Here is a 15,975-nt window from a genome sequence, read left to right as displayed (position 1 = left end):
GGTTTGTTCTGATAATCTCTGTTTTTTAGTTGATATGTTTGTACCATTGTTGCTTAAAGTGATTACTGATAGAGCTGGATTAATATCTACCATATTAACTTTTTTCTACTTGTTTTCCTTGTATTCTGTTCCTATTTTCATCTTCCATTCTTTTTCTTTCTGATAATTGTGCTTTTAATTGGGGATTTTATATGACTCTATTTTTTCTTCCTTTTTAACATATCAATTATGCTTAAAAATATCACAGTGGTCATCATATGCATTTGCAATTAAACCAACTCCATTTTCAAATAACATTACACCACTTCATGCTTCATAACAAAATATTCCCTATTCCTCCCTCTTCCTTTGGTGTAATTTACCTCTTATACATAAGCTGTAATTTACCTCTTATACATAAGCTGTAATTTGCCTCCTATACATAAGCTATAATCCTTCAATACACTTTTACCATTATTATGTTGAACAAACTGCTACTTATTAGATCAATTAAAAATAAGAAGAATAAGTTTTTATTTTACCCTTACTTAGTCTTCACTAATGCTCTTTATTTTTCTGTAGATCTGAGATTCTAACTTTCATCATTTTCCTTCTCTCTGAAGAACTTCTTGTGTAAGGCAGATCTAGTGGCCACAAATTCCCTCAAATTTTGTCTGAGAAAATTTGTTCCTTCACTTTTGAGGGTTAGTTTCCCAGTATACAGAATGCTATGTCACTGAGTTTTGTTGTTGCTGTTTTTTCAACATTTTATTTCATTGTCTTCCTGCTTGTATGGCTTCTGAGGGGAAATATGATATAATTCTTATCTTTGTTCTGTATATATGGTAAGGTTTTTTTTTTTTCCCTCTAGATTCTTTTGAGTTCTTTTTCCTTTATATTTTCTTTTCTGCAGTTCTAATATAATACACCTAGGTATGGTTGCATTGGCACATCCTTACTTGATGTTCTCTGAGCTTCCTGGATCTGTGATTAATTTAGGGAATTTCTCAGTTAATATTACTTCAAATATTGCTTCTATTCCTTTCTCTCTTTCTTTTCCTACTCTATTCCCATTATATCTATTTGACACCCTTTGCAATTCTCCAACAATTCTTGGCTATTCTTTATGTTTGTTTTTTTAACACGATTTTTTTCTCTTTTCATATTTTTCTTTTTTGATTTTGGAAGTGTCTGCTTCCATACCCTCAAGCTCAGAGATTCTTTCCTCAGATGCGTCCAGCCTACTAAGAAGTTCATCAAAGTCATTCTTCATTCCTATTACAATGTTATTGACCTCTAGAATTATTTTCTTTATTCTTTCTTAGAATTTCCATCTCTCTGCTTATATTACCCATCTGTTCCTGCACATTAACTACTATTCCATCAGCACTCACGATCTTATATTTCCACCATCTGTGCTATATCTGAGTCTGGTTTCAATGTTTGCTCTGCCGCTTCCAACTGTTTTTGTCTCTCATTGTGACTCGTCGGGTTTTTTTGAAAGCTGGGCAAGGTGTACTGGGTGAAAAGAACTCTGATAAATAGGCCTTTAGCAATGCGGTGGGAGGGGTGGGATGGGGGAGTCTTCTAGAGTCCTGTGATCAGGTCTCGGTGTTTTACTCAGCCTATGCCTCTGAGCTGTGAGTGTTACAAGTGTTCCTCCATTCCCCACTGCCACAGATTAAGCGGGACATGGCTAGAGGGTGCTAGTTTGAGTACATCCTTTCCCCAGGTCATTTAGGCTCTGATAAAATTCCCAGAGTTTAAGCTCTGCTAATAAAATTTCTTTTGAGCCTAATCTAAAAGAACAAGGCTCTGGCATATTTCAAAATGGCTATTTTTCCCCTGCTTCCCTGCCAGTCCTCCAAGGGGATTTTTTTTCTTTTCCTGATAATTCATTGTGGGAACTTGTTAGAGTTCCAGGAAGTAAAACTCATGAAAGTAAACAGACACCCCCCGCCCCCTGGAATTTTTAACCCTTAAGATTTATTCAAGATACGTGTGTGTGCGCTTTACTCTTCAGGCTTCCCTGGTGCCTCAGACGGTGAAGAATCTGCCTGCAATGTTGGAGACCGAGGTTCGATCCCGGGGTTGGGACAATCCCCTGGAGAAGGGCATGGCAACCCAGTCCAGTATTGTTCTCCCCATGGAGAATCCCCACGGACAGAGGAACCTAGCAGTTTACAGTCCACGGGGTCACAGAGTCAGACACAATGAGCGACTAAGCACAATCCATTACTCATTGGGTTTCCCTACATAGGCACTGGTTTTCAAGGAGGTGTCTGCCTGTAGGTTTCTGTTCTGGCAAATTGTGCTTCTCTCTATGGCCAATCTCTCCAATTTTGTTGCTGTTGCTGTTTAGTTGCTAAGTCGTGTGGACGCTTTTGCAACCTCATGGATTGTAGCCCTCGAGGCTCCTCTGTCCATGGGATTTCCCAGAAAAGAATACTGGAGTGGGCTTCCATTTCCTCCTGCAAGGGATCTTCCTGACCCAGGGATTGAATCCATGTTTCCTGCACTGCAGGTGAATTCCTTACCGCTGAACCACCATGGATGCCCTCTCCAATTTTGAGGGCAGCTTTTTATCCTGTCACCTCACTTCTTTGGAGGATCTAAGAATAGTATTTTGAGTTTTCATTTTGTTCAGATTTTTGTTAGGATAGAGTGGCAACTTCCAAACTCATTTAAACTGGGTTTAATCCATCAGCGTCAGTGTGGTCTCATTATGTGGCCCCAGCTCACCCTGCTCACACTCTTGTATTTCCTTATCCTCTTTTAGGATTCCTAGCTCTAACACAAAGACCATGTCCAATCTACCTTGACTCACCTTAGCAGTTATGATATACAACCATGAAAAATGAAGGAGAAGAAAAATCTGTCTGGGAACTAAGCTGAGAAAAAGGAGATGCTTTTTAAAAATAAAACTTAGGACTAGATATTGTTTGGTATTTCTTCATTGGTTTATTTGACAAGGACTTTTTTTTTTTTAATGTTTGTCTTTGTCAACTGAAAAAATAAAACCCTACATAATCTAAAAGGTGAGAATTATGTTTTCTTTGGTGTTAAGCCCAGGAATACCATCTCTCAGTAGCTCTGAAAGACTTTTCTGAAGAGGTAAAGAAGGAGTTAGGATATACAAGTGTTTTTGCAAAGCAAAACCCCCAAAACCCAGGAAATGGAAGATCAAAAGATTCCTGCTAATCAAAAGAAACCAGACATCTGAAGCTAGTGAATTTAGTGCTGTCCACACATGGGAAGATGCAAGACCCTGGGATTATCGAAATGCTTTCTTCAATAGGGCCACTATCCCATTTTTCTGCACCCTGAGTCCCCTCGGGGCGCACAGTCACTGCAGTGGCAGCCTGTTTACCTCCCCTCAGGAGCCACTGTCCTGACCATCAGGCTGGGGTGGGGGCAGGGGGCAGTGGCTGAGGGTTTTACATCCTTTGTTTACTGAAATGAGAGGTGACATTCTTTGTCCACACGCTCTTGTTTTTCTAGCTGAAACTCCTATCTTGTGTAGTCAGGAATAGGTAAATAACCATGATTTACTAAAAGCCTGGGCTTCCCAGGCGGCACTAGTGGTAAACAACCCACCTGCCAATGCAGGAGACATAAGAGATGTGGGTTTGACCCCTGAGTTGGGGAGATCTTCTGGAGGAGGGCATGGCAACCCACTCCAGTCTTCTTGACTGGAGAATCCCACTGGCAGAGGAGCCTGGGGGGCTACAAACCATAGGGTTGTAAAGAGTCAGACATGACTGAAGCAACTTAGCATGCATGCACTAAAAGACTAAAGTAGAGGTCTTCTATGGGTATTTTTGGACTTCCCTGGTGGCTCAGACGGTAAAGCCTCTGTCTACAATGTGGGAGATCCGGGTTCGAGCCCTGGGTTGGGAAGATTCCCTGGAGAAGGAAATGGCAATCCACTCCAGTACTATTGCCTGGAAAATCCCATGGACAGAGGAGCCTGGCAGGCTGCAGTCTATGGGGTCGCAAAGAGTCGGATACGACTGAGAGACTTCACTTCATGGGTATTTTTATGGGTACATCTGTTTCTGCCCTTTAAGAAACAGATGTACACTGTGGCAAAACCTTGTTAAAAATTTCTCTTCAGGCAAGATGCAAGATAGTAAAGCTCTCTTTCTAGTCAGCCTGTCATGAATAAAAAAGACAAGGGCAATCTCCACTATCTTTGAGTGAATCAGAATAGGATAAAGGTGAAGACAGGGAGATAGAAAAATGTTCCGTGTCTAAGATAGTAGATATGACCATCCTTTCATGTCTGAATAGTGCGTGTGTGCGTGCAAAGTCACTTCAGTTGTATCCTACTTTTTGCAGTCCTATGGACTGTAGTCTGCCAGGTTCCTCTGTCCATGGGATTCTCCAGGCAAGAAGACTGGAATGGGTTACTGTGCCCTCCTCCAGGGGATCTTCCCAACCCAGGGATCGAACCCAAATCTCTTATGTCTCCTGCATTGGCAGGCGGGTTCTTTACCACTAGCGCCACCCGGGTAGCCCCTGAATGGTAGAACCCTGCTCAAAGCAGTAAGAAATATCTCCTTTGAAAATGTCAGTGCCTTTGGAATTTTGGGTATTAACTGTCTTTACTGTTCATTTTCTTTTAGCTCATATGAATGGCTTATTACTTCAACTAACACATATTTCATTCCTTTTTTAGTATATTCATGAAAGTTAAATCTCAAATGAAAACTACATATGCAGACTTTTAAGAATGTTGTAACATCGGACACAAAATCTACCTAGTGATCTTTACAACAATCAAGAGAGAAAAAGAAGTTGATAAAAACTGAAGCAGCAGAAGGGGGCAGTAAAACGCAGCAGAATGCTCTGGAAGATTTTTTTAATATGCTTTCTTATTTTCAGTTAACAGAGAATTCTCCAACAAATTTCAGAGACTAATGCATTTTATATAACAGATACATGTATTTGTCTAAAATGAACACAGAAACACTAAACACAGGTGAGAAACATTAAGTCTCACATGATTATAATCTTATTTTTTATGTTGTGACATATCATGGCATAATAATCATAGTACTTTTCCACACAGGACAGGATTTAGCCATTTTGAGTTGGTTTGGGACATTTAATATTTCCCCATGACCAGCATCCCCAAATACACTACCCATTCTATTTTACTGTCCCAGACTTACCAAAGTTAATAAATCATAACAGTTTTTCCTCAAGTCCATAACCGGACTTCCTTTCTAAACTGCACCCATCCTATTTTCTGACAGCATAGGTACATGCAACTCTCTCTACTCTATTGTGCTATATAAGTTACAGATTAAACCAAGTAGTTTAACCGAATAGGTATTTTTTAATTGAATTTCCACTATGAAATGGAGTTCAATTTCTTTAAGTTCCAAGTAATCTAAATGTGATTATTCTCAGCACCCTGTTTTGTTCACACTTTGAATTTAGTCTCCCTGCAAACAATAGAACACACTTTTATACGTAGCAGGTATACAATTAAGATCAGATGAGGACAATGATGATGATGACTTCAAAATGAATTCAGGATTACAATATAAAGCCAGCAGAGTCAGAGTATGAATTCTTCCTTGGCATCTAACCAAACTCAAATTGGTAGTCCTAAATATCCACTTAAAATTTGAGTAGACACATGCTACCACTTAAAATGAAACAGAAAACTGGAATTATTAAAAGATTGTTTACATCTATGCTCTTAGCTGAAATTTCATGTAAGACTCAGTACAATAAATGGGAGTGTCACAAATGGAATGATTAAATATGACTAGAGGAGACAGGCTTCCTGGGTGAGATGGAATTTTAGTCATTTGTCTCATGTAGAATCACATTAAGCAAAATGCTGAAAAAAAAGTTGATTGTCTTTTTTTAAAGGGCTCTACAATGCAGCTACTTTTTTCTTTTCTCTTTTTTGGGGGGCAGGGGAGGGGGGTGGCGGAGAGGGGGTGGCATTTCACCTTCACACACCCCTCCAGACCACAAGACAGAATCAAACGAAAACAAAAGATGATGACATTGAAAATTGTCAAAATCACCCTTCCTTCACATCCATTCCATCCGAATTCCTCATCAAATTACCTTCCAAAATGAGCCTAGAAAACTGGCCCTAATAAACCCAGACAACTGAGAAGTAAACGTAATGTTGTACTTGACTCCTTTGTCACAACTCATCATCCCAGAGAGGTAGGCAGAAAACACACACACACAAAGCAGGCTTTAAGAATCTACTTCCTTCAATTGATATCTCCTGTGAAGAGCTGGTGACCAAAACAGTGAAAATCACTGCAGCAGAGACAGAAACGCCTTAAAGCAGATCTTTAGGACGGTGAGCATCCTTAAACATCCCGGTCACCTCCGCTTCCCTTGTTCATGGGAGGAGAGGAAAGGTTACAGCGGTGACCCCTCAATCTCAGATTGACTATTTACAGGATAAGTGCTCAGGGTCAGTTTTGAGGGGAGGAATTTACCTTTATTTCCTCTCTCCAAGAAGCAACGTCGGGGTGGTGGCATGAAGAACAGTATTTTTTATGTTGAAAACAACTTAGCTAGAGAAAGAACCTACAGGTACCTATACACTGACTACAGCTATTACAGTTCATTCGGTCAAGTAAAAAAATAAAAAATAAAAAAATTGAAAGTTTTGTATGTGCGTACATCTACACGAGGTTAAGAGCAGTCACTGAAATCAGGACACATCTGAAATACATGAGTAAAACATGTCAGCCTTTCTTGGCCCGATTCTCCCCAGTCTCTCCAGACTGTGACTTCCTCGGCCCCCAAAAGCCGAGGGACCAGACGTGGGGGCTGGGGAGCGCGGGCGCGCGAGGGGATTCCCTGAGCTCCGGAACGTCCCAGCCCCCTGATCGATTCCGGGAGAGGAAGCCGGGAGGCCGCCCTCCCCACCCCCGCCCTCACCCAGAAAATCTACCTCGGACCCCCTCTCGGATGCCTCGGTCCCAACCGCGACAGAAGGAAAGGCGTCTGGCGCGAAGCACGGCGCCAGCGGTGGAGAAACCGGCCGAGGGGCGCTGGAAAGTCGGCACTGGGAGGGGGCGATCCGCTTTGCACCCACCTTAGGGAAGCCAAGCGCGACTCCCCAAGTTTCCGATTTTCTAGTTTGCGCAGCTAAAAAGAAAGAAAGAAAGAAAGAAACCCTACCCCCACCCGGGTCTTACGCAATTGCTTAAGTAGAAAGAGGGGGAAAAGTTTTGGAAGGGGGGAAGGAAAGGCGGAAAGAAACACTCATGCCGTCACGTGGGCTATTTCACGCATAAAAGGAAGGTCCTCTCCGTTAGCTTCCAGTTGTCAAAGGACTCGCAGCGTCAGAGGACGCCCCGGAACTCCGCACAGCGCCTCCTCCGGCCCCGCAGCTCCGATCCGCGCACCTCGACGCCTCCGCCGGCCCCGTGCCCCGCCCGCAGCCGAGATGCTCGCCCGGGCCCTGCTGCTCTGCGCCGCCGTGGCGCTCTGCGGTGCAGGTGAGTGAGTTCCTGGCGCCCGTGCCCGGGATTCTGCGGCTCCGTCCACCCGGGCTGAGTTTCTGCTCAGACTTCTCCCGGGAACTCCAGGTATTCTAAATACTCCCAGAATTCAGAGGCCGAGTCCGGACCACTCGAGTCCAAATAAACTGGACGGCTAGCCCCGCTTTGCCCTCAGCTCTGTTCTTCATGGGCCAGTTATTGCACCCATCTTTTCTCATCTACTAAATAGGAACGGGGATACTAATTTGCAGGTTGTCATTATAAGACAAGGAGATCTGATCAATATATGTGAGATGATTTTGTATAGCACCTAACTGCTATTGAATGAAAATAATTGTGTTATATAACTTCCCTAGTTAGTGCTTTCCCGGCCCAGGGAAGACCAGATTGTTTTTTAAGATAAACAGAATAGCTTAAAAGCAAGCTGTTTTTACTTTGCAGATTTCTCCATAGTTTGTTTTTGTCGTTGTTGTCTTTTTCTAATGTAAATTAAGTCATGCCACCTTAATACTGTAAATCATTCAATGATCTCCCCTGACACGTGAAATAAAACCCAAATTCCCATAAACCCCACAGGATCTGCCTTCACCTTTTCTGAACTTAGCGTCCACTTCTTCCTCTTCTGTCAGGCATGCCTCAGGGCCTTTGCACTTGTTTTCCTCTCAACTTAGAATGTTCTTCCTCCAGATCTTTCTCCAGCTTTTTGACAGAGAAGAAAGAAGAAGGAAAACAAAAAAACAAAGAAACAAAAAAAAACTGTTTGATTAAAATACTTGGTCTATTCCCTCTAGTTTTGAAAGTCCTACTTTGAGCCTCTTCTAAAGGCTAATTTGAGCATCTAAAGTTTCTAAGAAAAATTTAGCAACATGATTTCCCTGGTGGAATATTCTGTTACCTTTATTTAGAAAAGGAAGTTGGTATTTCTACATTATAGCCATTCTGTAAGGCAAGTCAAAAAAAAGTTTTCCCGTGACTACCTATATATTTCTTGAAATTTTTATTGTGAAGTTGACTCATAGTAAGTAAAGCAATTAAATGCTTAAGTCAAGATTGACACTGAAAAATTATTTATTCACTGTCTGTACTGTTTTTGTAGCAAATCCTTGCTGTTCCCATCCATGCCAGAATCGAGGTGTATGTATGAGTGTAGGATTTGACCAGTATAAATGTGACTGTACCCGAACAGGATTCTATGGTGAAAACTGTACCACACGTAAGTTTGTTGTTGAGTGCCCTCATTTGGAATGGGGTATATACAGTTATCATTTTACAGAATTGTGTCTTATAATGTGTCCCGTTAATTTCTTTTTCCTCTCATTGCAGCTGAATTTCTGACAAGAATAAAATTACTCCTGAAACCCACTCCCGACACAGTGCACTACATACTTACCCACTTCAAGGGAGTCTGGAACATTGTCAATAAGATCTCCTTCCTGCGAAATATGATTATGAGATATGTGTTGACGTGTAAGTACAAATCACTTTAGGGTTCTCAGCTGCCTCAAAGAAAAATGTACTTTATAAATTTTAGATTTTAAAACTTAATTCAAAACATGTTTAAATATACCATTTTAGTTTGCCTACTATCTTAATGGCCAAAAATATTGACATCCGAATCCCCTGAAGCTTCTAAAGTTCTGTCTCACAGGCAGAATTCTGCTTAAAATACTGCCCGCCTCTGCTGACCTTCACTGTTCTTGACAGTTTGTGAAGGACGCGTGGTCCCGTTGTTTACTGAATGGCCATGGGGCACAGAACTGCACCCATTAAAATAAATGAATAATTTGGATTGGGGTCGGCAAGAAAGTAACCTTTATTTCTAATGTGAGTGTCAAGCCCAGACATTTTGCTCATGGGCCTCTTGAACAATAAGTGGATGGTTATTTGAAAAAAATCAAAATGGCTAGACCAAAACATATTCTGTAAAGAATATATACTTTATCAAAGATGCCTTTTAATGCATCATTCTTTCCTCTTTTTTGAGCACCAGTAGCAGGCTTTAAAGTATGATTACTTTAAAATAGAGTATCTTTGTATTAATTAAATTAAATTTATTCTAGTGCCACTTTGTACATTATACAATAAAAATGAGCATTGATTTGCCTTGTGGATGGCAACAAATAACATTTTTTTTCCTCTAAAATTTCAGCGAGATCACATTTGATTGAGAGTCCGCCAACTTATAATGTGCACTACAGCTATAAAAGCTGGGAAGCCTTTTCTAACCTGTCCTATTATACCAGAGCTCTTCCTCCTGTGCCTGATGACTGCCCAACACCCATGGGTGTGAAAGGTGAGTGAGAGGAGACAGTTATATTAACTGTAACTGGGATTGGATTGATACCTAGAAAATTTGACCCCAAACTATGATTATTTGTTAATAAAACTATTTTTTCCCTTCTTATGGATATCTCTGGATATTTTTTGAAATTGTGAGTCCAAGTAAACTATTCCATGGAAGCAAATAGGCTTTTTGGTATGAAAAAGTGAAAATGTTAGTCACTCGACTGTGTCCAACTCTTTGCAACCCCATGGACTGTGGCTAGCCAGGCTTCTATGTCCATGGAATTCTCCAAGCAAGAGTACTGGAGTGGGTTGCCATTCTTTTCTCCAGGGTATCTTCCTAACCTAGGTATCGAATCTGGGTCTTCTGCATTGCAGGCAGATTCTTTATCATCTGAGCCACCAGGGAAGCCCAGATATTTTGGTATAATGTCATAGGTTCTCAAATTCTTTCATTAAAACTGAATTAATACTAGTTAAAGTAGATTATTCAGTAAGAGGTTGTTCCCCTATATCTTAGAACTTCCATTAATATTATGATCTTGTTCAAAGTTGTATTTTTCCTGTAAGTGAAGAAGACCCTGGTAAATTGACAGTTTACTCTCTGCTTCCTTAAATATATAAATGGGTTCTTATTTTGGCTTTCTCATTTTTTACAGGGAGGAAAGAGCTTCCTGATTCGAAAGAAGTTGTGAAAAAAGTACTTCTAAGAAGAAAGTTCATTCCTGATCCCCAGGGCACAAATCTGATGTTTGCATTCTTTGCCCAGCACTTCACCCATCAATTTTTCAAGACAGATTTTGAACGAGGACCAGCTTTCACTAAGGGAAAGAACCATGGGGTGAGACGGAATTAAATGAGAATTTGTAGCAAATCAAGTTCTGTGTGTAAAAACCTTAATGGGGTTTCCATTTTATCTCACTGGTTGAGTGAAAAAATACATAAAACATACTTACATACATATATACAGATTATTATTTGTAGTTTGACTCATATTTTTAGTTTAAAATATTGGATCTGCAAAAAAGTTGTCTTTAAAAAAATTTGTTACCTTGATTACGCTGCCTTAAATATTATAAGGTGAGATTTTTGCAGCATTATTATCTCTTGGGTTTCAGTGACATAGCTTCAATTAATAAGTATTTTATATCTAAACATTTTCTGCTGCTTTTTAAAAGAAATATCATATAATTAGAATGAAAAATTCTGATACAGGCTCCATATGAGACACTAATTTAGATTTATAAGCTATGGGGTTATTTTTAGTGGATAAACAAGTGAATTTATTAATTTTGTGGCTATGAAAAAAATATGTTACTGAAAAATTTTAAAGCAAACTACATCATCACATTATTTAGTAATAAATACATCCTAGGCATTTTACATAAGAACAACTTCAGTAGCAAATCAAAAATTTTTCATAATCTTCTAGGTGGACTTAAGTCATGTTTATGGTGAATCTTTAGAGAGACAACATAAGCTGCGCCTTTTCAAGGATGGAAAAATGAAATATCAGGTTTGTTCCATTTAAATATTAAGAATTCATTACCACTCACCACCCACCTATGTTCTAAATCTCTAATGATGAAAATTTGTTTCTTACCTCTTCTTACTGATACTTTTTTAGATGATTAATGGAGAGATGTATCCTCCCACTGTCAAAGATACTCAGGTTGAAATGATCTACCCGCCTCATATTCCTGAACACTTGAAGTTTGCTGTGGGCCAGGAGGTCTTTGGTCTGGTGCCTGGTCTGATGATGTATGCCACCATTTGGCTGCGGGAACACAACAGAGTGTGTGATGTGCTTAAACAAGAGCATCCAGAATGGGGCGATGAGCAGTTGTTCCAGACAAGCAGGCTAATCCTGATAGGTAAGCAAGAAGAGCAAATCACTTAAAAAGAAAACCCTCTTCCTCAAAGAAAACTAACTTGTTTCCTTTGCTTGGGAGGAATATAATACTTGGAGTGTCATGCATGTACAATCACCTGCTCCATATTCATTCAGTCCTTCAGCTGGATTGGTCAGACACCTACCTCAATGGTGGAAAAGAAAATCTAGATAGGAATGCCAAATGACCAGTTGCATTTCAGTTGCTTGAACATTTGTGAGCAGAAAGAATTCATGTTTTCAATTTTTTATTTTGTGCCTGTAGGAGAAACTATTAAGATTGTGATTGAAGACTACGTACAGCACTTGAGTGGCTATCACTTCAAACTGAAGTTTGACCCAGAGCTGCTTTTCAACCAACAGTTCCAGTACCAAAACCGTATTGCTGCTGAGTTTAACACGCTCTACCACTGGCATCCCCTTCTGCCTGACGTCTTTCAGATTGATGGCCAGGAGTACAACTATCAGCAGTTTATCTATAACAACTCTGTCTTACTGGAACATGGTGTCACTCAGTTTGTTGAATCATTTACCAGGCAAATTGCTGGCAGGGTAAGCATTATTAGTGAAAAATAAAATAAAACAAAGGACTAGCTGGTAACTAGAATGTCTGCTGCAGAAAAGATTTTTCTTAAACTTACTGAAAGATTAATTATTGCTAGTAATCTTTCCTTGAAATAAGAAGGATATGTAATATATATATTTATTATTATATGATCTTGATTATAATATAATTTTACCATTATAATCTAGATCATAGAAATAATCTATAAATATTCCAAACTTATAGTTTAGGTCTCCACTGGTAGCTTCAGTTTACCTACTTGGCACTCAAGGGATGTTTTTAAAATAGAAATCTTGGGAATTCCCTGGTGGTGCAGTGGTTAGAATTTCTTGCTCTCACTGCTGAGGGGCTGGGTTCAGTCCCTGGTCAGGGAACAAAAATCCCACAGGCCACTTAGCATGGCCAAAAAATGAAAAAAAAAATCTTACATATGCCTAAAACTCAATTAACATGTTCTACAATATAATTCATATTCCACAGGTCGCTGGCGGTAGGAATCTTCCAGTCGCAGTAGAGAAAGTATCAAAGGCTTCACTTGACCAGAGCAGAGAGATGAAATACCAGTCTTTTAATGAGTATCGCAAACGTTTTCTGCTGAAGCCCTATGAATCTTTTGAGGAACTTACAGGTGAGAAGCAGTTTCTAAACTTCTTCAAAGAGCCAAGGGGCAAATGGAAACAACAGGAAAGTTGAAAGCAAATTGAGCGAAGGGGTAACACTCTTCATTTTGTCAAAAGTTTGACGTTGGTTGTGTCTTTGTCCTTGTCACCCTCACAGGAGAGAAGGAAATGGCTGCAGAGTTAGAAGCGCTCTACGGAGACATAGATGCCATGGAGCTGTATCCCGCCCTTCTGGTAGAGAAGCCCCGTCCCGACGCCATCTTTGGGGAGACCATGGTAGAAGCCGGAGCACCGTTCTCCCTGAAAGGACTTATGGGTAATCCTATATGTTCTCCTGAGTACTGGAAGCCTAGCACTTTTGGTGGAGAAGTAGGTTTTAAAATCATCAACACTGCCTCAATTCAGTCTCTCATCTGCAGTAACGTGAAAGGCTGTCCCTTTACCTCATTCAGTGTTCAAGATGCACACCTCACCAAAACAGTCACCATTAACGCAAGCTCTTCCCACTCGGGACTAGACGATATCAACCCCACAGTCCTACTAAAGGAACGTTCAACCGAACTGTAGAAGCCTAGTGGTCATATTTATTTATTTATATGAACTGTTTCTTTTAACTTAATTATTTAATATTTATATGAAACTCCTTGTGTTACTTAACATCTTCTGTTAAGGAGAAAAAGGGGGTCATACTTATGAAGATTTCCATGTTGATTTTAAAGATGTCGAAGTTTCTTCAAGTTAAAGGGGAAAGCAGTTTTCATTCTTCTGTACAATCCAATGGGAAATGAGTATGACATCTTTTTACTTGAATTTCAGCTTATAATAAGAACAAAAGCTAAATTTGAACATGTAAGTGCTGTTGCAAGATGACAAAATGCTGCACATTTCGACACTGTCAATATTTCCAGGGTGTCTCCTACGATGCCTGAGAAACAGCTGTCTACTCACTGGTCCTTTTATGGTCTTCTTTTAGCCTTTTGCAGATCAGTTTACTTCGTCTGTTTTGTTTTCCTGGTTTTAAGGTCTGAGTGTGTGTTTTTTGGACTCTGCCTGTACTTTCTTACCTGAACTTATGCAAGTTTTCAGGAAATCCTCAGCTCAGAACTACTACAAAAGGCCTTTACAAAAAGGTATACATTCATTTTAAGTGAAAGGCAGAGAACTTTACAAATAAACTATAACCTAATAAAAAGCCCAATAATTAAAGCCACAGGGGGTTCTTGACACCAAGAAAGTATTCCTATTCTAATTAATGTCTTTCCTCATTTAAAAGCAAATAATTGCTGAATAGTTCCCAGGGAGACAATGCTTCTTTTCCACATCTCATTGTCAGTTGACATTTTCTGGTACTGTGTATTAATTTAATTTATTGAGAGCTATTATGTCTTCTTAGGATGACTGTTATAAACTGGGTGTAAGGCTGCATGGTGTTCTTTTTTGGCATTATGTCAGAATCAATGTATCTTTTAGGATTACCTCTCCGGATTATTACTATAACATAAATGTTTGGATTAAGATTTGTGAAAACATGTTAGGAATCCAACTCTGGTATACTGAGCTGTAAAGTTGGAATTCGTCTTTAAGGTTTACCTATTCACCAGCCCACAGAGAACATTGTCTCATTACCCTGGATGTGCTATAACACTGACAGTGTACACATTTTTGAAGGACTTGTGGATGTTTCATTAATTCATTCACCCCTAACTTTCTGGAGAAACATTCTTTACAAAGCACTGTGGGTCTTAATATTTTTAAATCATGCACTGAAAATCAGTATTTATGTAAATAATTGAAAAAGTATGCCTGTTAGGCAGAGGGAGAAAAATGAAATTTCATTAAAGAGAAATAACTCAGGGGAATTTTCAAGATTTTATGTTTAAATGATTTATGGTTAAGAAAGAGTCAATAGTAGAAGAGTTTGTATTAAAAAAACTGTTACCTTCATTGATTTTTTAAAAAACTGATTTGTTAATATCTGAATGACTGAATCTGGGAATTTGGAATATGTGTGTTTTGGTGCCTCAGACTATGTATGATTAAATTAATTTATGTAAACTGTAAGTGTTGAAATGAATAGCTGTTTATTTTTGTATTATTTAAAAATTGAAAACCTCTTCTAAAATAAATAAATTTTGACTGTTTCTGTATATCTTTGTCATGAGATGATTTCTGTAAAGCATCATTCTTCCATCTCTCCCAAACTGGACTGGCCCTTAGTGAAATGGTTCTGCCCTCCATCATATAGAGGTCTTAAGGTCACTGTTATAATCTCTCATACATGGAAACACTGTATTTGAAAATGGGTGCTTTGTCCTATAGAAGAGAGATAGCAACAAACTTATTTTCATTGCCTAATCTTAGAAGTAGGGAAAAAAGTACACAAAAGGCAAAGAATAAGGCAAAGATGCTAAGGAGGCACAGAATCTAAAAGAAAGTTGAAAGAAGGAGAGACTAAGTTCTCTTGGGTGAATCTCTGATACCAGGTTCATTGGCTCTGTCATTAGCTACTCTGGATATCTTGGTAATTTCAATATCCACATGGACTGCATGTTTCACATCCTGCCTGGGGTCTCTTGTCTTCTAGTCTAGTGTTCCCTTCTTCCATATTTCCTATGATCATACAGACTTTGATCTCATCATTAATACTGTACCATTTCCAAAATCTTCATTTCAATCATCTTTTACTACCAACACTTGCAGCTCATGTATTTTAGTACTCATGCTCTAACATCTAACTTCAGCTTCACTGAACCTATTGATTCACCAAACCTTATCACCTCCTATCTCCTCATTTCTTTCCTTATGCATCTAACTCAGATTCCATTGTCCATCTTGAGACTCATTCCCTCATTTCTTGGTCTACTCTCCATTGTACGTAACTGACACAACTTAATTTCAGCCATAAACGGATTATTTGACTTCTCAGTAGCATTCAACACAAATGTCTATAGCAGCTTTACCATAAGATTTTTTTTTTATTGGCTTCATGGTTTATACTCTCCTCATCTTTCCCCCCTTCCATAAAGAGTTGCTATTGGGTTGTTTATTTTTAAAGCTCTTCATACATTCTGTGTGGTGTGTGTGTGTGCTCAGTCACTCAGTTGTGTCTGATTCTTTGCAACCCCATGAACTGTAGCCCTC

The 15,975-nt window shown here is 39.4% G+C and overlaps 1 protein-coding gene across 2 annotated transcripts; it reads left to right on the top strand.

Moving 5' to 3' along the window:
* Positions 1–7,420: 7,420 nt before the first annotated feature.
* On the top strand, positions 7,421–14,876 carry PTGS2 (prostaglandin-endoperoxide synthase 2). 2 transcript variants are annotated; one of them, XM_068985962.1, is made up of 10 exons: positions 7,421–7,472; positions 8,572–8,688; positions 8,799–8,942; positions 9,625–9,768; positions 10,418–10,599; positions 11,191–11,274; positions 11,386–11,632; positions 11,915–12,201; positions 12,695–12,842; positions 12,992–14,876. In XM_068985962.1, exons 1-10 carry the CDS (start codon positions 7,421–7,423, stop codon positions 13,399–13,401), a joined length of 1,815 nt encoding a protein of 604 aa, XP_068842063.1. In that variant the 3' UTR covers positions 13,402–14,876. The 2 variants fall into 2 exon arrangements, with proteins under 2 accessions (XP_068842063.1, XP_068842064.1); XM_068985963.1 differs by lacking the exon at positions 7,421–7,472 and having other exon boundaries at positions 8,580–8,688; positions 11,915–12,104; positions 12,709–12,842.
* Positions 14,877–15,975: the final 1,099 nt, after the last annotated feature.

This window comes from Capricornis sumatraensis, chromosome 14 (genome assembly GCF_032405125.1).
Source record: "Capricornis sumatraensis isolate serow.1 chromosome 14, serow.2, whole genome shotgun sequence".
In the NCBI taxonomy this organism is placed as follows: Eukaryota; Metazoa; Chordata; class Mammalia; order Artiodactyla; family Bovidae; genus Capricornis; species Capricornis sumatraensis.
This window is presented reverse-complemented; position numbering and strand designations above follow the sequence as displayed.